At 39.8% G+C, this 23,106-nt stretch overlaps 1 protein-coding gene across 2 annotated transcripts; it reads right to left on the bottom strand.

Moving 5' to 3' along the window:
* Window positions 1–1,428: 1,428 nt before the first annotated feature.
* On the bottom strand, window positions 1,429–23,106 carry LOC130191014 (stromal interaction molecule 1-like). Of its 2 annotated transcripts, XM_056410688.1 has the most exons (14): window positions 22,961–23,103; window positions 20,234–20,344; window positions 14,030–14,184; window positions 13,846–13,960; window positions 10,894–11,005; window positions 10,543–10,658; window positions 10,053–10,227; window positions 8,583–8,787; window positions 8,331–8,498; window positions 7,685–7,785; window positions 6,962–7,197; window positions 4,857–4,943; window positions 3,622–3,685; window positions 1,429–2,896 (listed from the first exon to the last, which is right to left on the bottom strand). In XM_056410688.1, exons 2-14 carry the CDS (start codon window positions 20,340–20,342, stop codon window positions 2,524–2,526), a joined length of 2,016 nt encoding a protein of 671 aa, XP_056266663.1. In that variant the 5' UTR covers window positions 20,343–20,344; window positions 22,961–23,103; the 3' UTR covers window positions 1,429–2,523. The 2 variants fall into 2 exon arrangements, with proteins under 2 accessions (XP_056266663.1, XP_056266668.1); XM_056410693.1 differs by lacking the exons at window positions 1,429–2,896; window positions 3,622–3,685; window positions 4,857–4,943 and having other exon boundaries at window positions 7,186–7,273; window positions 22,961–23,106.

Genomic DNA, 23,106 nt, shown 5'->3' with positions numbered 1-23,106 from the left:
GGCAGGAAGAATGAGGGAAGTAGGCAGGAAGGAGGAGGGAAGCAGACAGGAAGGAGGAGGGAAGTAGGCAGGAAGGAGGAGGGAAGCAGAGAGGAACGAGGAGGGAAGCAGACAGGAAGAAGGAGGGAAGCAGGCAGGAAGGAGGGAAGCAGAGAGGAAGGAGGAGGGAAGCAGGCAGGAAGGAGGAGGGAAGCAGAGAGGAAGGAGGAGGGAAGCAGAGAGGAAGGAGGGAAGCAGAGAAGAAGGAGGAGGGAAGCAGACAGGAAGAAGGAGGGAAGCAGAGAGGAAGGAGGAGGGAAGCAGACAGGAAGAAGGGGGGAATCAGGCAGGAAGGAGGAGGGAAGCAGACAGGAAGGAGGAGGGAAGCAGGCAGGAAGGAGGAGGGAAGCAGACAGGAAGGAGGAGGGAAGCAGGCAGGAAGGAGGAGGGAAGCAGGCAGGAAGGAGGAGGGAAGCAGACAGGAAGGAGGAGGGAAGCAGACAGGAAGGAGGAGTGTGTTAGTCTTAACTTAGAACTTGTTGTTCAATGTTTTTTTTGCTATTTTTGTGACTTTATCTTGAAAAGTTGGACCTTTTATTTTGAAGGAACATTTTGAAGTATTTTCTTTACATTTATGACTGATTCGTTTCTCCTCCTCAGTCTGCTGCTGTTCCTCAGCGGCTCGGTGGCGCCCCCCGGTGGCGAAACGTCCCGAGCAGCTGACAGGTCAGTGAACGCACCACCAGCAGCATATTCAGTTCTAAAGGAAGTGGAGGTTTAATAACTTTTATTTTCAACAGTTTTATCTGTTAAATCATCTGAAGGCTGAAATATTGTTGAGAAAATAGCCAAATTAATTAATTACTACGCTCAAAGACAACAGTAAGTACTGTAAGTGATATTAAGGGACTCAAGCTAATTATTTGATAAAATAATCAAATTAATTCAAGAAAAAAAAGGAATTATTTCGAGAGCATCAAAGTTAAATTTGTGAGCACGATTCAAAGTTATGAGGGAAATTTATTTCAAGAACATTAATAAAAAAATGTTTGATTGAGAACCATTCATTAAATCCAGACTGAATGGAGTTATTTAAGAGCAAGAATAGAGCAACTTGTTTCGTTTTGTTAATTTAATTCTAATTGTTCGTATTATTATTATATCATATTTCCTGTATATATTCTGCATTTTTTAATTGTTTTGCTTAAGTTAAGAGTAACAATGAAGTCATGGAGAGCATTAACGCAATGAGAGAATGTTATATTTATACAACAATTCATTTGACGTCTTAAATTAAACTATTTTTAAAGTGCATCATTTATCAAATTAAGAGCATGAATCTTTAGTTATTAATCAGAGAGTTATTGATTATTAAAGAGCATGAATACAGTTCAGTTGGTCTCCAGCTGCTGTGTTAACAACATAAACAAACCAGAGAAGAAGAAAACATCAACATCAACGTTTGTTTATTGCAAACTCTTCTTCAGGTTCATAAATAGAAACACACGGATGAAACTCCTGCAGGCTGTGGCGACGTGCGAGTTCAGCTTCAGGGCACAGGTGACAGGCATTCTGGGTAATTGAGTCCGCACGTCGCAGCTCCTTAAATAAACACTTTGTGACACTTGTTTGTGTTCAGAGTAAATAAAGTTAAAGTTAAGCTTCACATCCTGTCTCAGAAAACACACACACACACACCAGCTGAGTGTGTGTGTGTGTGTGTGTGTGTGACACACTCGACTTCTAACTAAAACATTTCTTCTACAGGTGAACATCAAACTGAGAATCAGTGAAGGAAGCGACCTAGAAAACAACCATGAACTTTGAATCTCTGATGTTTGTGTTTGGAACCGGACGAGATCGTCGGCTTCGGTTTTGGTCCAAAACGCCCAAAATGTTCAGTTTAACGTCATAAAACAGCTGAAAGTCGTAAATTATCTGAGACTCAAAGGTTTGACTTTTATTTCTGGCAACGGTCTGAAACCATAAATGATCAGAAACGACTTTGTGGTAAAACCGTCACCAAAATAAAAGCCCGTCAACCTTCAACCACTGAACCTCCATAGCATCATAAACTCTGATACACGTGAACCGTGAGATACACTGAAGACCGCGGGAGTTCCCAGCATGCACCTGATGGCCGTGAACTGAAAGGGCGCCGCCGTGGAGGTCTGCCGGTCCCACGACACTTTACAGGAAGTGGACGTCGGTTAATAGGCCGATGTTTTGAAGCCGCCAGTTCGGCCATCTTGTTTTTTGTGCAACGAGCGTACAAGACGGACAGGAAGTTACATACAGGAAGTGACGGACAGACGGCGTATGTCGACCTGTCAATCAGTGTGTAGCCCCGCCCTGAAGCGTACCCTGCCTTATGGTCAGTTTGACTCCAGATGGACGTTCTTCTTCGTTGGTGGGCGTGGGAGGCGTGTCCCGTGTCCTACTTCCTGCCTCGTTACGCCACGTTGGATCTTCACAAGTTTAACGGAGAGAGAAAAAAGATGCATTGCCAGAAGAGTTGCGTAAGAGCGTCCGGCGGGCGGCGGCTCAGTGGCGCCCCTGCTTCTTCTTGAAGACCTTGTTGAAGGCGTTTCTCCTCCGGCTGACGGACGACTCGCTCTCGTCTCCGGCGTCCTCGTCCGCGGGGATCGGGCCGGCGGCGGCGGACGCGACGCAGAGGGAGCGGGTGGAGCTCGAGGAGGCGAGGACGGCGGCGGCGGGGGCGGGGTCGGGGACGAGGCCGCCGCCCCTCAGCTCCCCGAGGCTGGAGCTCTTCTCCAGGCCGCCGAACCCGGAGCCTTGAAACTGCGAGGGGTGGAGCCTGGACGAGAGGAGGAGGGGCTTGGAGCCGTACGAGCCTCGTGATTCGCCGTGAGAGAGCGGGAAGGCGGAGTCAGAGTCCGAGAGGTTCACGATGTCCCTGAGAGACGGAGAGAGAGAACGGCGTCAACACATTCATATCGATATTCTACCGCAGCGCGAACACGACAGCAAACAATATGATTATTGATTAATAGAAGTTTAAATACAGCAGCAAAAACCAGAAGATTAGAAAACAAATATTCTCTTTGAAATTGTTTGTAAAAACAGAAGCAGAGATATATAAGATCAGCCTGTGTTCATGAAACGCGTGAAGACCACTCATGTGTTCGTTTCTAACAGGTTAGATGTTTTGTTAAAGTTAGAGAACTCTGCAAGAAATTAGTTTTTCGAAGGAAAAAAAATGCCAAAATTCAAAAACTCAAATTCTGAAAATTTCAGAAACTCAAAATTCTGCATTTTTCTTCACTCTAAATCCTGAAAACATGTAAAACTCTTAAATCCTCAAAGCTATTAAAACAATACCCAAAGCTGCCGGAGCGGGGCCGCTGCTTCTGGGCGGTCGCAGCGCCCCCTGCAGGCGAGAGGCTGCAAGCCGTCTCCACAGAATGGAAGCAGGAAGACCGCAAGAGCAGAGCCGAAAAGTGGGCGGCGCCCTCAGCGTAGGACGAAGAAAAAGAAGAAGAAGAAGAGGCCGGGGAGGGCACAGCGAGGAACTCTAGCTGGCCAATAGAGAGGCTGCGAATCTGCTGGCCGCTGGGAGGGGGGGGCGGTGCGATCAAGCCACGCCCCTCCGGTTGAGGTAAGCCCTGCCCTTCAACCAACCTCTGAGAGCTGAAGGTCAAACCGGGGTCTACCATCCTCTGTCGCAGGGGCATCAGGCTCTGAGCTGTGGAGACACAAAGAGGCAGAGGAGAGTCGGTTGTTTTATTTTGAAAAGCAGAAACACAGGAAGTTCAGGCACTGAAGAAAAATATGCAAAAGAAGGAAGAAAAAGCTTTTTAAGAGTATTGAAGAGCGTCAAACTGCAGATGAATGTGATTCCAAAACAAGATGCCCAGGATTTAATTTATTCATTTTATAAATCAATGTGACGAAAGCCGTCAAATATTATAAAAATATAAAATGCGATGTTCTAAATAGTTGTAAATGAATCTGTGTTGTGGAATCAAAAGATTCAACTGAAATGAATCGACTTGTGCAAAAGCTGAAATAAAAATAATAACTGATATATATTAATCGAAGCATTAATGTTGTGCTGCTGCAGACCTGGAGGTGGATGTTAGTGCAAAGAGGGAACGCCGGGAAATAGTAAATAGTGTTGAGTGTTCCTCGTCTTCAGAGGTGAAGAGAGGAAGATGTTCTTCTGGGAAACATCCAACAGCTTTGTGGGATCTGGCCAGAGGGAGGAAGAGGAGGAAGGTGGAGGAAGAGGAGGGTGAAGCTGCACAGATGAGGAGGCACTCACATGGACACCTGCTGAAAAGCTAGCCAGTTAGCTAAACAGCTAACGCAAGTCAGCAAAGTTGCCTTACGTTAGCTAAACGGCTAACGTAAGGCAACTAACATGGAAAACAATTTAATCTAATTTAAAATAGCACATGAAATGTATTTTATTTATTTCTAATTTTTCTGTTGACAGTGTAAACTTTGTTAGATCAATTTGATTCCATTGAATTTTGATGAAATTCTCTAAATTCTCTCTAAAGGCATTAAATGATACATTTTATCATGTTATTTATATATATTTAGGCTTTCTAGATGTAATTGTGTTTTTTATAAATGTATATAAATTAACACTTCCACATTAAATATAATTTTTTTTAAAGTCACATATTTTAAGAAAATATTTTTCGGACGTTTAAATTTTTTTCGTAAATCTTTAAATATATTTTAATATTTTTTAAATGCATCTCATATTGCAGTGTTTTGTTTTTCACTTATTTAATCGTAAACTAATCGTGGGAACCCATGGGGGTTCGGGCGCTCGTCAAGTGGACAGCGGTGTGGACCAATCAGATTGTGGGTGAGGGGGAGGGCTGAAAGAGGGAGGGGCTAACCAGAGTGCTTCCATGGTGACTGGGTGTCTGCGATGCCACTCAGGGGCCAGAGGTCGCTCACTCGCCGGTCCATCTGCCACGCTGCGTCTGGAGGGACCCAATCAAGAGACAGATGCCAAGAGAAGAGGAACCAATCAGAGGAGGGGGCGGAGACAACGAGGTCAAAGGTCTTTGATTATTATCTTTTCTTTTTTTGTTGAAGTTCTCAAACAGGAATGTTGCCAGAGTAAATCTCTGGCTCGGTTTGGCCCTCATGAGCCTCCGTAACAACCGGAGGGATAAGAGGCGCTTTAAGGAGATTTAAAGAGACAGTACCACATTGATTACTCAGTTTGAATCACTTCAATGGCCGAAGCATTTTTACCACTTGAAGACGTGAACAGCTCTCAACTTCAGTAGAAGTTCCTCTGATGTTCAACAACTTTAAAAACACATCAAACACGAGTGTTGAGGAGTCAAGAATCAGCGGCTTCGCTCGTATGTTTAATAATAACTATTATAATAATAATAACTATATAATAACTATAATAACAACTATTGTAATAATAACTATTATAGTAATAATAACTATTATAACAATAACTATTATCATAATAATAACTATATAATAATAACTATTATAATAATAATAACTATATAATAACAACTATTATAACAATAATAACTATTATCATAATAACTATTATAACAATAATAACTTAGAATAACAGCTATATAATAATAACTATTATAATAATAATAACTATATAATAACTATTATAACAATAATAACTATTATCATAATAATAACTATATAATAACAATAACTATTATAATAATAACAACTATATAATAACTATATAATAACAACTATTATAACAATAATAACTATTATAATAATAATAATAACTATATAATAACAACTATTATAACAATAATAACTATTATAATAATAATAACAACTATTATAACTAATAACTATTATCATAATAATAACTATTATAATAATAATAACTACTATTATAACAATAATAACTATTATCATAACTATATAACAATTATTATAACAATAATAACTTTTATAATAATAACTATATAATTATATAATAATAACTATATAATAACAACTATTATAATAATAATAACTATATAACTATTATAACAATAATAACTTTTATCATAATAACTATATAACAATTATATAATAATAACTATTATAATAATAATAACTATTATAACAATAACTATTATCATAATAATAACAACTATTATAACAATAATAACTATTATAATAATAACTATAATAATAATAACTATATAATAACAACTATTATAACAATAACAACTATTATAACAATAATAACTATTATCATAATAATAACTATATAATAATAACTATTATAATAATAATAATGACTATTATAACAATAATAACTATTATCATAATAATAACTATATAATAACAACTATTATAACAATAATAACTTTTCTAATAATAACTATATAACAACTATATAATAATAACTATTATAATAATAATAACTATAAAATAACAACTATTATAATAATAATAACTATAATAACAACTATTATAACAATAATAACTTTTATAATAATAACTATATAATAACAACTATATAATAACAATAACTATATAATAACTATTATAACAATAATAACTATTATAATAATAACAACTATATAATAACTATAATAATAACTATATAATAACAACTATTATAACAATAATAACTATTATAATAATAATAACTATTATAACAATAATAACTATTATCATAATAATAACTATTATAATAATAATAACGACTATTATAACAATAATAAAGACTTTTTTTCGTCCCGATGCGCACGCACACGCCGGCATCGGAGCTCTGCAAGTACGCAAAAGCGCGAAGTAACACAAGTGGCATTACGCATTGTTGATTATTTTCGCCCATGCGTACCTGCGTACCAGTTATGTGCACTCCTGATTATAACAATAATAACTATTATCATAATAATAACTATATAATAACAACTATTATAACAGTAATAACTATTCCAAATGATCCACATGTATACTCAGACAGGCGACCAGAGGACAGAACACCTTCCTGTGGACTTACACTGCAGCGTCCCAGGAGACATGATGTCCTCGTCCAGGTCGTCCAGGTCGTCGGACAGCAGCAGGTGCTGCGGGGTCGGAGGTCGCAGGCCCAGGAAGGCCGGGTCCAGGTTGAGGGCGGCGGCCAGCGCGCCCAGCCCCGGGTTGCTGACCAGGCCGAAGCCCGTCAGCGCCTCCAGCTGCTGCCAGCGGTGCAGCTGCTCCCTCAGGGCCGCCGTCACCTCGGCCAGGGCCTGTCTGAGGGGGCGGGGCGTTACCGGGAGGGGGCGGGGCCTCCACAGGTGTGAAGCATGTTCAACGAGTCTTTGGGCTCCTTAGAGGAGAAACGCATCATAGAGCTCAAAATATAACTTTTAGATCTCTGGTTATGATTTTATTGATCGTCAGTGATTATTGATCATCGGTGATTATTGATCATCGGTGATCCGTATGAACAGGTTTAGGAAGTTAAACAGCTCATAATTTATCCCGTATATCTATTTTATTTATTTATTTCATCTGGATTTATTCTAGTGTCAAATGTTTTAAATAAATAATTGAAATAAAACACAATAAATGTTTTCCTGTTGTTGTTCTGCAACTAGTCGAAGCACAACGTTGAGAATGATCGATTTCTTTGTTGTTGCCTGTTTATTATTATTTATTGATTAGCGTAATGTTCTCTGTCCTCACGACGCTCTAAAGGGAACACGTCTCCTCGCCTCCTCGTCTCCTCGTCACTCACTTGGCCGACAGGATCTTGTGGTCGACGTCGTCCAGCGACGAGCTGTGAGCCACGTGGAACGTCCCGAACAGAGAGCTCCTCTTCTTCTTGATCTTCTCAGCCTGAAACACCATCATCATCATCATCATCACCATATATAATATATATATATAATATATGTATATAATATTATATACATATAATTTAATAAATAAATATATATATTATAGACATATATTATAAATAGTACATATAATATATATATATATAATGTATTAATATAACATATATATTATATGTATATAATATATATATATGTAATATAATATATATATATAGTATATATATATTACATATAATATATATATATTACATATAATACATATTATATATTAAATAATGTATTTATACATATATATATTAAATAATGTATATATATAATATATGTGTATAATATGTATATATATACATATATCCTCTGGTTTTTATGTTCCATCTTTAATCCTGAATGTTTAACGTCCCGTTGCTATGAATTGTGGGTAATTCCCTTGGGGCAAAGTCTGCATCTGATGCTGACGTATGGAAAGAGTTCATAAAGGACTCAAGACGTCTCAAACACGCCATGTGACCGTGTTGTTGTTGTTGTTGTTGTTGTTGTGCTCCTCACCCCCTCTCGGGCCTGCAGCAGCTGCCTCTCTGCGCTCTGCTTCTTGAGGGTGTAGTTCTGGACCTCCACCTCGTGGGTCAGCTGCAGCCACGTCTGCAGGCCGTCCGGCGCCGCCCACTGCGCCCGCGACTCCAGCTCCCGCTCCGCCTTCCTGAGCGCCGTGCGCACCTGGGGCCACGGACAGGAAGCAGCGGTGAGGAGGGGGAGGGGGGAGGGGCCGAGACCCGGGTGGGCGGAGCCGACGCCGCCTACCTGGTCCAGCTCCTCCTCGGCGTACTTCTGCCGGCTCCTCTCGTTGCCGGCTCCCCGCCGGCTCCTCTCGTTGCCGGCTCCCCGCCGGAGGTCTCGGAGCCGCCGGGCTTCCTGCTTGGCCGAGTCGATCTCGCTCCGCAGCTCCTCCTCCACCTTCAGCTTCTCCACCCGCACGCTGCGCTGCTCCTCCTGCGCCCGCTGCAGCCTGCAGGGCGAAGCGCTCTGATTGGCTGCTCCAGACAGGAGGTCAGCTAGCTGGTGGTATACTAGCTGCCAGCAGGAGGAGCTGTGCCTCTGCGTGTGTGTGTGTGTGTGTGTGTGTGTGTGTGTGTGTTTGTGTCTGTGTGTGTGTGTGTGTGTAACAGAACACTGGAGGTGACCCGTCCTCAACACATCTCCACCTGTTGTAAACTAATTGTCCGTCACATGAAGTTCTACAAGTTCAACAACAGAACTACAGAACTGCAGAACTACAGAACTACAGATCTGCAGAACTGCAGGTAGTACGAGTAACACTTCCAAGTGGCGTTAACAATACTCATGTCGTCAATAGAGGGTAATAACATGTTAATAACATGTTAATAACATATTAACAACATGTAACAGGAGCAGCAGTAGAGGTAGTACATGTGGTGTGTAGGAGTTGTATTTGTGGTTTAAGGAAACAAAAGTCAGCGGAAGAAGAGAAGAGCTGTGAAACATGTGACCACACACACAGACACACACACACACACTTACACCGTGCAAGTGTGTGTGTGTGTGTGTGTGTGTAGACTGAGCTGTTGGTTATTCTGTGACCATACAGGACTGTCTCAGAAAATTAGAATATTGTGATAAAGTTCTTTATTTTCTGTAATGCAATTAAAAAAACAAAAATGTCATGCATTCTGGATTCATTACAAATCAACTGAAATATTGCAAGCCTTTTATTCTTTTAATATTGCTGATTATGGCTTACAGCTTAAGAAAACTCAAATATCCTATTTCTAAATATTAGAATATCATGAAAAAGTATACTAGTAGGGTATTAAACAAATCACTTGAATTGTCTAATTAACTCGAAACACCTACCTGAAACACATTTTCAAATGTTTGATTTTGTTATAAATTGCTATATAAATCTTTTTCTTTACTTGGTCTGAGGAAATATTCAAATTTTATGAGATAGGATTTTAGAGTTTTCTTAAGCTGTAAGCCATAATCAGCAATATTAAAAGAATAAAAGGCTTGCAATATTTCAGTTGATTTGTAATGAATCCAGAATGCATGACATTTTTGTTTTTTTAATTGCATTACAGAAAATAAAGAACTTTATCACAATATTCTAATTTTCTGAGACAGTCCTGTATAAGGACTCTAGACGAAAAGCTTCTGCGGAGACTGACTGCACTCACACACACACACCTACACTCTCTGACACTCACACTCACACACACACACACACACACACACACACACTCACACACTCACTGCAGCTGCAGGTCCAGCAGGCTCTGCTCGGCCCTCTGCAGACCCTCCAGGTCCTTCAGCAGCCTCCCCAGGTCGTCTCTGGACCGTCTGGTTTGGACGAGGGCGAACCAGCAGCCGGCCATCGCCATGACGACGGACACGGTCAGAACCAGGTCCTTCAAGAGGCTGTGACGGGCTGAGACAGTTATGTATTTATATACATACATGTACAGAAATACACTATATATATATATATATATATCTTCATAAATATATAATATATATACACATATATTATATATATTATATATGTCTATTATGTATGTAAATATATTTTTATATACATAATATATATATGTATTATTTGTGTATATATATATATATATATATTATATAGACACACACAGAGACACACACACACACAGAGACACGCAAACACAAAGACACACACACACACAGAGACACACACACACACACAGAGACACGCAAACACAGAGACACACACACACACCTGGTGGAGGTCCAAACAGAACGATGTCCAGCGCTTTGAGCTGCAGCTTCTGAGCGTGACTTCTGTCCAGAACCTTCAGCACCACCACGGTGAGGGTGGTGTTCTTCACCGCCAGCCTGGACACACACACACACGCACACACACACACACACACACACACACACACACACACACACACACACACACACACACACACACACACACACACACACACACACACACACACACACACACACACACACACACAATGTAAAGATACTCGTTTCTGGGTTCATTGCAGGCCGGAGCTGCTCATAGCTAACGTGGCCCCTCCCCCTCCCCCAGTGCATTGTGGGAAGTGTAGTGCTGTACCTGGGTAAGGCCTTCCCGTCCAGCTGGTGTTTTTTGAAGGTTTCTGTGTACTGAGGAAGCTCCACACTGAGGAGCAGCCAGTCCTCCACCTGCTGCCCCGTCCAGTTATACACTACACACACACACACACACACACACACACACATACACACACACACACACACACACACACTTCCAGTTTTATTAATTTGTCTACGTTTCGTTAAAAATATAAAATATATTTTTATATTTTTCTTCCTTTGTATCTTGTTTTTGTCTCTAATTATTCATCTTTCCTTCTTTCTATCGTTCCTTCCTTCTCTCATCCCTTTTTCCCTTTCCATGCTTTGTTTTGTATCTTCTCTTCTCTTTTCCTCCCTTTCCTTGTTCCTTTATCTCTCTTGTCCATCTTCCTTCCTTGGTCTACATTTTTACTTTGTTTCTGCCATCTGATTTCTTTCCTCCCCTCTTCATTCCCCCTCCCTTCCGCCACCTCCCTCACTCCCTCCCTCCCTCACTCCTTCCTCTCTCCCTCCCTCCTTCCCTCCCTCCCTCCTTCCTCTCTCTCTCTCCTTCCCTCCCTCCCTCCTTCCTCTCTCCCTCCTTCCTCTCTCTCTCTCTCCCTCCCTCCCTCCCTACCTCACTCCTTCCTCTCTCCCTCCCTCCTCCCTCCCTCCCTCCCTCCCCCCTCCCTCCCTCCTTCCTTCCTCCCTCCCTCCCTCCTTCCTCTCTCCATCCCTCCCTCCTCCACTCCCTTCCTGCCTCCCTTCCTCCTTCCTCTCTCCCTCCCTCCTCCCTTCCTCCCTCCCTCACTCCTTCCTTCCTCTCTCCCTCCCTCCTCCACTCCTTCCTTCCTCTCTCCCTCCCTCCTCCACTCCCTTCCTGCCTCCCTCCTTCCTCTCCTCCCTCCCTCCTCCTCCCTTCCTCCCTCCCTCCCTCCCTCACTCCTTCATTCCTCTCTCCCTCCCTCCTCCACTCCCTTCCTGCCTCCCTCCCTCCCTCACTCCTTCCTCTCTCCCTCCCTCCTTCCTCTCTCCCTCCCTCCTCCACTCCCTTCCTCCCTCCCTCCCTCACTCCTTCCTTCCTCCCTCCCTCACTCCTTCCTCTCTCCCTCCTCCCCTCCCTCCCTTCCTCTCTCCCTCCCTCCCTCCTCCCCCCCTAGCAGATCCATCTTCATATCCGACATCTGGAGACATGAACCTTAACTCTGATCCTAGAGGACCGTCTGGTTCCCTGAGCCAACGTGTCGTTGTTTTATTTACAGAGTAAACAAACTTTACTTTGTAAATGAAGTGTTTACTTTGTTTACAAAGTGTTTACTGAGAGGAAACTTGAGACGAGTTCCTGTGTTGATGTTTATGTGTTTTTTTCTTCTTCTGCATTTTATCAGCTAAATTCTCTCAGCAGGAAAATAAGAAGACCATCCATACAGGTCTGTATGTGAAGATATATATACAGATAGACATATATATAAATATAGATATAGAAATATAAATGAATACATTTTTATATAAATATATATTTTTATATAAATGTATATATATACAGGACTGTCTCAGAAAATTTGAATATTGTGATGAAGTTCTTTATTTTCTGTAATGCAATTTAAAAAACAAAAATGTCATGCATTCTGGATTCATTACAAATCAACTGAAATATTGCAAGCCTTTTATTCTGATTTATTGCTGATTATGGTTTACAGCTTAAGAAAACTCAAATATCCTATCTCTAAATATTAGAATATCATGAAAAAGTATACTAGTAGGGTATTAAACAAATCACTTGAATTGTCTAATTAACTCGAAACACCTGCAAGGGTTTCCTGAGCCTTGACAAACACTCAGCTGTTATAAATCTTTTTTTTTACTTGGTCTGAGGAAATATTAAAATTTTATGAGATAGGATTTTAGAGTTTTCTTAAGCTGTAAGCCATAATCAGCAATATTAAAAGAATAAAAGGCTTGCAATATTTCAGTTGATTTGTAATGAATCCAGAATGCATGACATTTTTGTTTTTTTAATTGCATTACAGAAAATAAAGAACTTTATCACAATATTCTAATTTTCTGAGACAGTCCTGTACATATTATATTTATATATAGAAATATATATATATAAAAATATAAATAAATACGTTTTTATATAAATATATATTTTTATATAAATATATATATATACATACAAATTATATTTATATATATATAGATATATATATAAATATATCTATATACATACACATATTATATTTATATATAAATATATACAGGACTGTCTCAGAAAATTAGAATATTGTGAGAAAATTCTTTATTTTCTGTAATGCAATTCAAAAAACAAAAATGTTATGCATTCTGGATTCATTACAAATCAACTGAAATATTGCAAGCCTTTTATTCTTGTAATATTGCTGATTATGGCTTACAGCTTAAGAAAACTCAAATATCCTATCTCTAAATATTAGAATATCATGAAAAAGTATACTAGTAGGGTATTAAACAAATCACTTGAATTGTCTAATTAACTCGAAACACCTGCAAGGGTTTCCTGAGCCTTGACAAACACTCAGCTGTCATAAATCTTTTTTTTAACTTGGTCTGAGGAAATATTCAAATTTTATGAGATAGGATATTAGAGTTTTCTTAAGCTGTAAGCCATAATCAGCAATATTACAAGAATAAAAGGCTTGCAATATTTCAGTTGATTTGTAATGAATCCAGAATGCATGACATTTTTGTTTTTTTAATTGCATTACAGAAAATAAAGAACTTTATCACAATATTCTAATTTTCTGAGACAGTCCTGTATATATATATATAAATACATATGTATATATATATAAATACATATACATATAAGTGTATATATATATAAATATATTTATATCTAAATATGTATATATATTTATATAAAAATATATATTCCTATACATATATATATATATATATATATATATATAAATAAATAAAGGCGTCTCACCCGTGGAGCCCTTCCAGGCCGCCCACATGTCCTCTACGCTGATGTGCAGGTCGGCCCGGTGGAAGCTGCTGTGCTTGGCTTTGGGGTCGTGGGACATCAGGTCCTCCCTGAGGAACTGAGGCAGCGAGCGGTTACAGACACGAGTCCTCGGTCCTCAGTGAGACCTTCTCTCCCGTCCTCTCACCTCGTCCGTCTCCGTCGTGTCCACCGAGCCGTCGGCGTCGTCGTCCATCAGCTGGTGGATGCTGCAGATCGACTGGAAGCTCAGCAGAGAGTTCTGGTCCTCACAGAGAGGCCTGTCGATCACACACAGGTCTGCACCGCCGAGGACACGGTCACCTAGTAGAGAAACAATAGAGAAACAATAGAGAGAAGTAGAGAAACAATAGAGAAACAATAAGAAAACTAGAGAAACAATAAGAAAATAGAGCGCAGTAGAGAAACAATAAAGAGCAGTAGATATATGTATATATATATACAAATATATATGTATATATAAATAAATAAAGAATACAGTCATATACATAAATGAATAAATATGTTAATATAAATGAATAAATACATATAATAAATATATATGAATACATATATATTTATTAGGGCTGTCAGCGTTAACGCGTTAATCTATGTGATTAATTTGGCCGCGTTAACGCACTAAAATATTTTAACGCAATTAACGCAACTTTGTTTACTTCCGGTGTTCGTTGAAGTTTTTACACTCAAACCGAGTGTCAAACCGCGGCAGTACGGTTTAACACTGTTTCCGTTTTTAAAACAATTATTTCTCCACGAAAATAAGGAGCATAAATCAGTTTAAACTGGTGGATGAATCAGTCGGGTTTCCTCCTGCTCCTCCTTCCTCCCGTCTCCCCCTCTGACACACAGAGGAACGGAGGGGCCAGGGTTGCCAGGTCTGTGTGACAAAACCAGTCCAATGGCCAATCAAAACCAGCCCAAACCAGCCCAATGGCCAATAAAACAAGCCCAAAAAACAAGCCCAATATCAGAACTCAAAATATGCCTGTGCCAAACCATATACACTGCTTTTAAAGTCCAACAACATTGCTATCATTTCCAAATGTATTGTAATATCTACAAAGTAACAACAAATGGTTAGTATGCCAGCATTAAAAGCAGTTTTCCCAAAACAGTTATTTCACCTAGGTCCTAAAATGGCCTTGTGTAATTAGATACAGTATATTATCATAAATAAAATATAGCTCTGTGAAGGTGTAGACCAATTCACTGACGGACAAACTAACCTGTTGCTTTGTCTTGAGGCTTTCTTCCTTTTCTCTTCCTCCCTGCCTGGACAACATGAATGTACTGTTTTACTTCATATGCATTTACTGTAGTTAATGCAATACCTTATTTCAACTGAAACACCTTATGTTGCTTCACTATATTTTTATCATATACTTATAGTTCAAACAATGTACGACTCGACAACTGGAGAACGGAGCAGCATTTTGAATGTGTTTCCCGCTTTGCTGTGGTTTTGGAGATCACTGTGGTGCGCACGAATCTCGGTTTTGCAGTACCGACAAAAAGCTTTGGTATCATCCCCAGCCACACGTTCTATCCATTCTTTAATTCCGTTTTCACTTTCCCATTCTTTCGTATATTTCTTCCCGTATTTAGCCCACTTACCGGGTGGCATGTTTCCCAGTGTAGCTAGCTACACTAACTACCAGACCAGAGTTGGGATCGAGCGGTCATGGGAGGAGCGAGAGCTTTAGGTGCGTGTGTGTATGTGGGCGTGTCCCATGTCCATGTGTGTACGTGCTGATCTGGAGTCAGTTTGGTAGGATTTGGGTAGAAATAAATTATTTCATTTAAAATATGGATTTTTATTTAAAGATATTCATGTAATTTGCATGCAAAATAGGTCTACCCGAACCAGCGGACAAGAAATTTAACCCGCGGCAACACTTCAAAAGTAGCCCAATTCCGCGGGAAAACCGCGGACCTGGCAACACTGGGAGGGGCGACGTGTCGGGGGACGCGGCGCGGAAAGAACTCGTCACACGAAACCTTCACCGTGATTGGTCAATCCGTTTGTCTGTCAACATTTTGGGAAAAAAACAACCAATGAACACTCAGTAAATCACAAAGGACCTCCCACCTCACAGGTGAGGCTCATTAGCAGCCTGTCAGTCAGAGAGCAGAGAACACGGAGTGAGGACAATGAGCCTCATTGAATAGAGCTGAGATTGTTCTGGAATGTTTGATGTGTAACACGTGGGGGTGTGTCATATGCAAACGCCTTTAAAAGGTGAATTTAATTTGTTTTGGTAAAATGTATAAAATGCCCCCAGCCTCCAGAGGGTTAACGTGACATATTTGAATGTCAGTCAGTTACCAAGGCCACTGGTTCTGCTGTTCAATGTTAAAGATGACAGGACCAATGGGGTCTCAATATACTTTTTTTAAATTACTAATCTGATGTTTCACTGAAGAAACAATTTATCATCCACAATATTAAATACCTCGCTGGCACTTTATAGGTAGGAGCCTCTTTGAAAACACAGCTCTGTGTGAAGTTTGGTCTTTAAAAAGAATGAACTTTTAACTTTTAACTTTTAATTGCGATTAATCGCGATTAATGAATTTCAAAATGTGCGATTAATTAGTTAAATTTTTTTAATCGATTGACAGCCCTAATATTTATGCATATAAATTAATAAATACATATATATCTATATATACAAAAATAACTATATAAATGAATATATAAATATATAAATGAATATAAATATATATAAATGAATATAAATATATATAAATGAATATATATATATTCACAAAAACTGAATACACTCATCAACATCAGGAAGAACTTCCGTTAGCCTCCGTTAGCAGTTAGCGTTGGCTCCTCAAACAGAACTTCATTCATGCCTGTTCATGGTCATCCAGCCTCCAGAAGCATCGGAGAGGCTCTGCATGATCGCTCAGCTGAGAGTGTGTGTGTGTGTGCGTGTGTGTATGTGTGTGCGTGTGCGTGTGTGTGTGTGTGATACTCTGATGTGTGTCTCCAGTTGATGACATCATGATGGAGGCGACTTGCTGCGTCGAATGTTTCACACTTTTCACTCTCAAACACAGTAGAGAGCAGTAGAGAAACAATAGAGTCCATTGAAGAAACAATAGAGTAGAAAAGAAACAATAGAATCCATAAAAGAAACAGAAGAGAGCAGTAAAGAAACAATAGAGTCCATTAAAGAAACAGTAGAGAGTAGTAAAGAAACAATAGAATCCATTAAAGAAACAGAAGAGAGCAGTAAAGAAACAATAGAATCCATTAAAGAAACAGTAGAGAGTAGTAAAGAAACAATAGAGTCCATTAAAGAAACAGTAGAGAGCAGTAAAGAAACAATAGAGTCCATTCAAGAAACAGTAGAGAACAATAAAGAAACAATAGTCCATTAAAGAAACAGGAGAGAACAATAAAGAAACAATAGAGAGCAGTAAATAAATGATAGAGAATAGTAAATAAAAAATAGAGAGCAGTAAAGACACATTAGAGTGCATTGAAGACACAATATCACTTCTTTATCTTCAGTAAACACTTCTTAGTTTTAAAGTCGTGTTTTAAGGTGGAATCACTTCTTTATCTAGTTACTGTCGTTTGGGCCGATGATGTCGCCGCTCACAGAGAAATGACTCGGCCCAATCAATAATATATATACATTAGGGCTGTGAAACGATTAAAATTTTTAATCGGGTTAATCACAGGTTTTTGTGGATTAACCATGATTAATCACATATTACCGATATTCTCGGTATATTTTGTGAGAACATAGAGATTTATGACAAAAGACGGATATATACATTTATACATTCTTCTATACAATGGTGCTGCAACTCAGCAGTTATTTAGCAGTTTTCTTCCATATGGAACATTAATACATCTTCATCCTAAACAGAATGTTTAACCCTCCTGTTACCTTTAGGGTCACTTTGACCCCATTCAATGTTTAATGTCGGTGTTCTTTGGGGTCAATTTGACCCCAGGCTGTTTTTCACTGTGTCAAACATATAAGAAATATCAACTTTTTTATTTATTTAAAGGGCTATTTAGGTAGTCAACAAACAAACATAAAGTACCTCACACTTAAACTTGGGAAGCAATATTAATTCTAATAATTTTCTGGAGGTTTTAATTGCTGGGGTCAAATTGACCCCGAGGGTAAAATATGTTAGTAAATGTAAAGGTAACAGGAGGGTTAAACAGAGCATGTTTCTCTTGTTTGTCAACCATTAACTCCACCATGATACAATCTAAAGGCCTCTAGTCTTCCTCTAGCAGCTGCTGAGGCAAACTGACTGTGTGGGTTTTCTTCATGAACTGGGCCGTGATGAAAGGGACGGCGGGACACCGCTGCAAAGCTGAAACCTCACCGCCCGGACAGGTGGACAGATTGACAAGTGACTTTTTTTTTGTTCGGTCCCGATGCGCGCGCACGGAGCTCTGTGGCGCGCGAGACGGAGATCGATAAGGGTTAACGCAACGCGAAGAGACAGAAATGACATGCTGCTGTGGAGATACGATCAACAACAGACGTTTAGTTTAATAAAAGAACAAAGACGTGCTCTAGAGAACATGTCAGGGGGCGGGCCAATCTCTTTAATGTCATGTGATCTACCGACACTACGCCGCGATCGACTGGCAGGTCGCGATCGACGTGTTGAGACCCTGATCTACAGGAAGTAAAAGTCGTCACAAGGTTTCCGGAGGTGAACCTGCGGAAGGATCATTACCGATGAACAGACCGTCTGCATGAGAGCGGACAGAGTTCAGATTGAAGTGGTGGATTGGAAGCTCATTTTGCAAGTGACTTTTTTTTCGTCCCGTCGACCAATAACAGACGGATTGGAAGCTCATTCTGCGCATGCGTTAAATGCGTAAAAAAAAAAAAAACTAGTTAAACCTGTAATTGAATTAACTGAGTTAACGCGTTATTTTTCACAGCACAAATATACATATATGTATTTTGTTCTTTATTTCTCTCTCTCTCCCTCTATATATATATATATATATATATATATATATATATATATAAATATTTATAAACATATATATATGTATATAAATATATATATATAAATATTTCTATACATATATTTATATATATATGTATATCTAGAAATATATATATATATTTATATATGTATATATACATTAATAGATGGCCGTGAAGCTGCTGAGAAATCAGAGGAACTAGGTTCCTTTAAACTGATGAACTTTTGAAGAGTTCTGAGAGTTCTCTTTAGTTTCAAGGCCTCTCAGAGATACTTGTACATACATCAACGTGTACTTGTACATACATGAACGTGTGCTTGTACATACATGAACGTGTACTTGTACATACATCAACGTGTACTTTGCATAGTTTTAATCTTTTAATAGGGGGGGGGGGGCATGTGCGGCTGCCTTCACACCAACAGTACCAGTCTGGAATGTGACACTGACTGTGACCGCGCAGCACCACAGAAGAAGACGGGAGGCTCAGAGGGACAGGTGAGGAGGCGGAGTCAGATAACGGTCTGAGTTTAGTGCGAGGATTAAGATCAACAACTGTGAGGATAAAATACTGAATTAACACGACAAGAGGAAGGTTGAAGCCAAGGTCACAAATACATACATATATATATATATATACACGTATATATGAATGTATATATACATATAAATATATATATACACACACACGTATATATGAATGTATACATATAAATATATATATAAATACACACGTATATATGAATGTATATATATAAATATATATATACACACACACGTATATATGAATGTATACATATAAATATATATATATACACACGTATATATGAATGTATATATATATTTACATTCATATATACACGTATGTATGTGTATAGATATATACATGTGTCCATATACATAAATGTATATATATACACAGACACATATTTATATTCATGTATATATATATGAATAACTTTGACTTCAAAACAAGATAACTGACTAACTAGTCAACAAGATAACTGACTAACTAGTCAACTTACGAACTGTGTAACTAGTCAACTAAGTAACTAGTAAACTAACTAGCTAACCAGTAAACTGGCGAGCTTCAATCAAACAGTTCAAACTAAAGCCATTAAATGTCCGTTCTAAATCTGACTGAGAAGACTTCACTTCCCATCATGCACCTGTTAAATAAGAGTCGAGCGGATCAAGCAAAGTGAAAGCAGAACTTCCAGGTTCTCGAGGACAGAGAGCGTCCAACAACGACTCAGAGACAGGAAGTGACGAGACTTCACTTCCTGTTGGCCTCCTCTGTTCCTCCAGGAAGCTGAGGGGCAGCGATGTCTGCCACGCACACGGCGAGAGGAAGTGGCGTCCTACCTGAGGCGGGCACCAGGTGATGGTGCTGGTCCAGGTGGGCGTGGTCACTTGATGAACCGTGAGCCCAGCCCAACACACTGAGCACACACAGCAGCACACACACCGCCATGTCTGTGGAGAGTCAAAACACACACTTCACACATTTCAAAATAAAAGTTTATATTACTTAGGTATTGTTTTTAGTCTCTTTGAGGTCGTTCTGAGTCTTTGTGGTCGTCTGGAGTCTCTTTGAGGTCGTTCTGAGTCTTTGAGGTCGTCTGGAGTCTCTTTGAGGTCGTTCTGAGTCTTTGTGGTCGTCTGGAGTCTCTTTGAGGTCGTTCTGAGTCTTTGTGGTCGTCTGGAGTCTCTTTGAGGTCGTTCTGAGTCTTTGAGGTCGTCTGGAGTCTCTTTGAGGTCGTTCTGAGTCTTTGTGGTCGTCTGGAGTCTCTTTGAGGTCGTTCTGAGTCTTTGTGGTCGTCTGGAGTCTCTTTGAGGTCGTTCTGAGTCTTTGAGGTCGTCTGGAGTCTCTTTGAGGTCGTTCTGAGTCTTTGTGGTCGTCTGGAGTCTCTTTGAGGTCGTTCTGAGTCTTTGAGGTCGTCTGGAGTCTCTTTGAGGTCATTCTGAGTCTTTGAGGTCGTCTGGAGTCTCTTTGAGGTCGTTCTGAGTCTTTGTGGTCGTCTGGAGTCTCTTTGAGGTCGTCTGGAGTCTCTTTGAGGTCGTTCTGAGTCTTTGTGGTCGTCTGGAGTCTCTTTGAGGTCGTTCTGAGTCTTTGAGGTCGTCTGGAGTCTCTTTGAGGTCGTTCTGAGTCTTTGTGGTCGTCTGGAGTCTCTTTGAGGTCGTTCTGAGTCTTTGAGGTCGTCTGGAGTCTCTTTGAGGTCATTCGAGTCTTTGAGGTCGTCTGGAGTCTCTTTGAGGTCGTTCTGAGTCTTTGTGGTCGTCTGGAGTCTCTTTGAGGTCGTCTGGAGTCTCTTTGAGGTCGTTCTGAGTCTTTGAGGTCGTCTGGAGTCTCTTTGAGGTCATTCTGAGTCTTTGAGGTCGTCTGGAGTCTCTTTGAGGTCGTTCTGAGTCTTTGAGGTCGTCTGGAGTCTCTTTGAGGTCGTCTGGAGTCTCTTTGAGGTCGTTATCAGTCTTTGTGCGATTGTTTTTATTCCTCTGGTCGGTTTTTTACCTTCGCATTGAAAATGCCGGAAGGTTATGTTTTGATCGCCGTGTATTTATTTATTTATTTATTTATTTATTTGTATGCGTGTTATTCGCAAATCTCAAAAAGTATTGAACCGAATCGCATGAAATTTGGTGGGATGATTGTTTATTATCCGGGGACCAGTTGATTAGATTTTGGGATCGATCGGGTCAAAGGTCAAAGGTCATGAACAGGTCAAAATCTTTCGCAGAACTCAAAAAGTATTGAACCGAATCGCATGAAATTTGGTGGGATGATTGTTTATTATCCGGGGACCAGTTGATTAGATTTTGGGATCGATCGGGTCAAAGGTCAAAGGTCATGAACAGGTCAAAATCTTTCGCAGAACTCAAAAAGTATTGAACCGAATCGCATGAAATTTGGTGGGATGATTGTTTATTATCCCGGGACCAGTTGACTAGATTTTGGGATCGATCGGGTCAAAGGTCAAGGTCAAAGGTCATGAACAGGTCAAAATGTTCTTGAATCGCATGAAATTTGGTGGGATGATTGGTTATTATCCGGGGACCATTTGATTAGATTTTGGGATCAATCGGGTCAAAGGTCAAGGTCATGGAAAGGTCAAACTCTTTTTTTTACCATAGCACGATACATTTTTGTCCAATTGGCATGCAACTAATGCCTAAATGTTCATAATTCAATGCCCAATCTTGTGATATGCGAAGGTATGCGCTCTACCGAGTGCCCATTCTAGTTGTGGTTGTTTTTGTCACTTTAAAGTTGTTTTGAGGTTGTTTTGTGTCTCTTTCTGGTTGATTTGAGTCTTTTTGTTGTATCTTTGTTTCTCTTTCTGATTGTTTTTACTGGTTGAGGTTGTTTTGTTTTCATTCATGCCTCTCCAATAGTTTCCTGTCTTTTTGTGGTTATTTGAGGTGTTTTTGTGGTTGTCTTTTTGCCTCTTTGAAGTTGTTGCGAGTCTGTTGTGTCTCTTGACAGGAGCATGTTGACACGGTCGTCATCCATCACGTCATGGAACAAACAAACAATAAATAACTGGGTTTCTAAAACCCAAAAGGTTTTCCTTGGTAAACCGTCGGTCGACTATTTTATGTGTTCTGAATGAAGTTTAAAGAATATATATTTTAAGTTAAATTTCTAAATTTTTATCTAAAGGTAATACATATATTATGGGGTTAAATTCAAGGAGCCAGTTTGTTTGTTCTTTTAGACAATAGTTACACAAACAAAGTCATGTTTAAATGACCTGGAGAACAAACGAAGAGGCGTTCACGGTCTTCTGAAACACCCGGAACAAGTAAATCAACTCAGAAAGGTTTGTTTGAGCCGTAAATGAGCCTCAAATCAATTAAGAAACCTCTCATTAACGTCAGGAGCCTGAAGCCGCTCAGATATCACTCCGTTATTGCTCTTCTCTATTCCGGCATCACGTGATTCATCCACGTCCATCTGCCTTGTGAATCAAGGGAAGCTGGTGAAGGACTCCAAGAGGTCAGAGGTCAAACAGCTGTGCAGTTTCACATCGAAAAGCAGCTTCCTCTCCCGAAACGCTGCAGAAAAACGCGCGTGAAGCCGTCATCACTCACCTCTGATGCAGCTCTCCTCTAATCCATCGATCCGATCAGCTCCGATCGATCCGACCACGAGCCGATCGAAAGGTCTCGAGACGGATGATGAGGAAACAAGTTAGTTAGAGGCTCAGTTCTCAAACTCAACAAACTGCTGGTGAGAA

Source organism: Pseudoliparis swirei, chromosome 3 (assembly GCF_029220125.1).
Source record: "Pseudoliparis swirei isolate HS2019 ecotype Mariana Trench chromosome 3, NWPU_hadal_v1, whole genome shotgun sequence".
Taxonomy (NCBI): Eukaryota; Metazoa; Chordata; class Actinopteri; order Perciformes; family Liparidae; genus Pseudoliparis; species Pseudoliparis swirei.
This window is presented reverse-complemented; position numbering and strand designations above follow the sequence as displayed.

Excerpts from the sequence above, each read along its gene's own strand:
- LOC130191014 (XM_056410688.1), bottom strand. The coding sequence starts at position 20,342 with ATGGCGGTGTGTGTGCTGCTGTGTGTGCTCAGTGTGTTGGGCTGGGCT. Across the intron at positions 11,006-13,845 it reads GGCCTGGAAGGGCTCCACGG|TGTATAACTGGACGGGGCAG; the intron begins GTGAGACGCCTT and ends GTGTGTGTGTAG. Across the intron at positions 3,686-4,856 it reads GTCACCATGGAAGCACTCTG|CTCAGAGCCTGATGCCCCTG; the intron begins GTTAGCCCCTCC and ends GTGTCTCCACAG.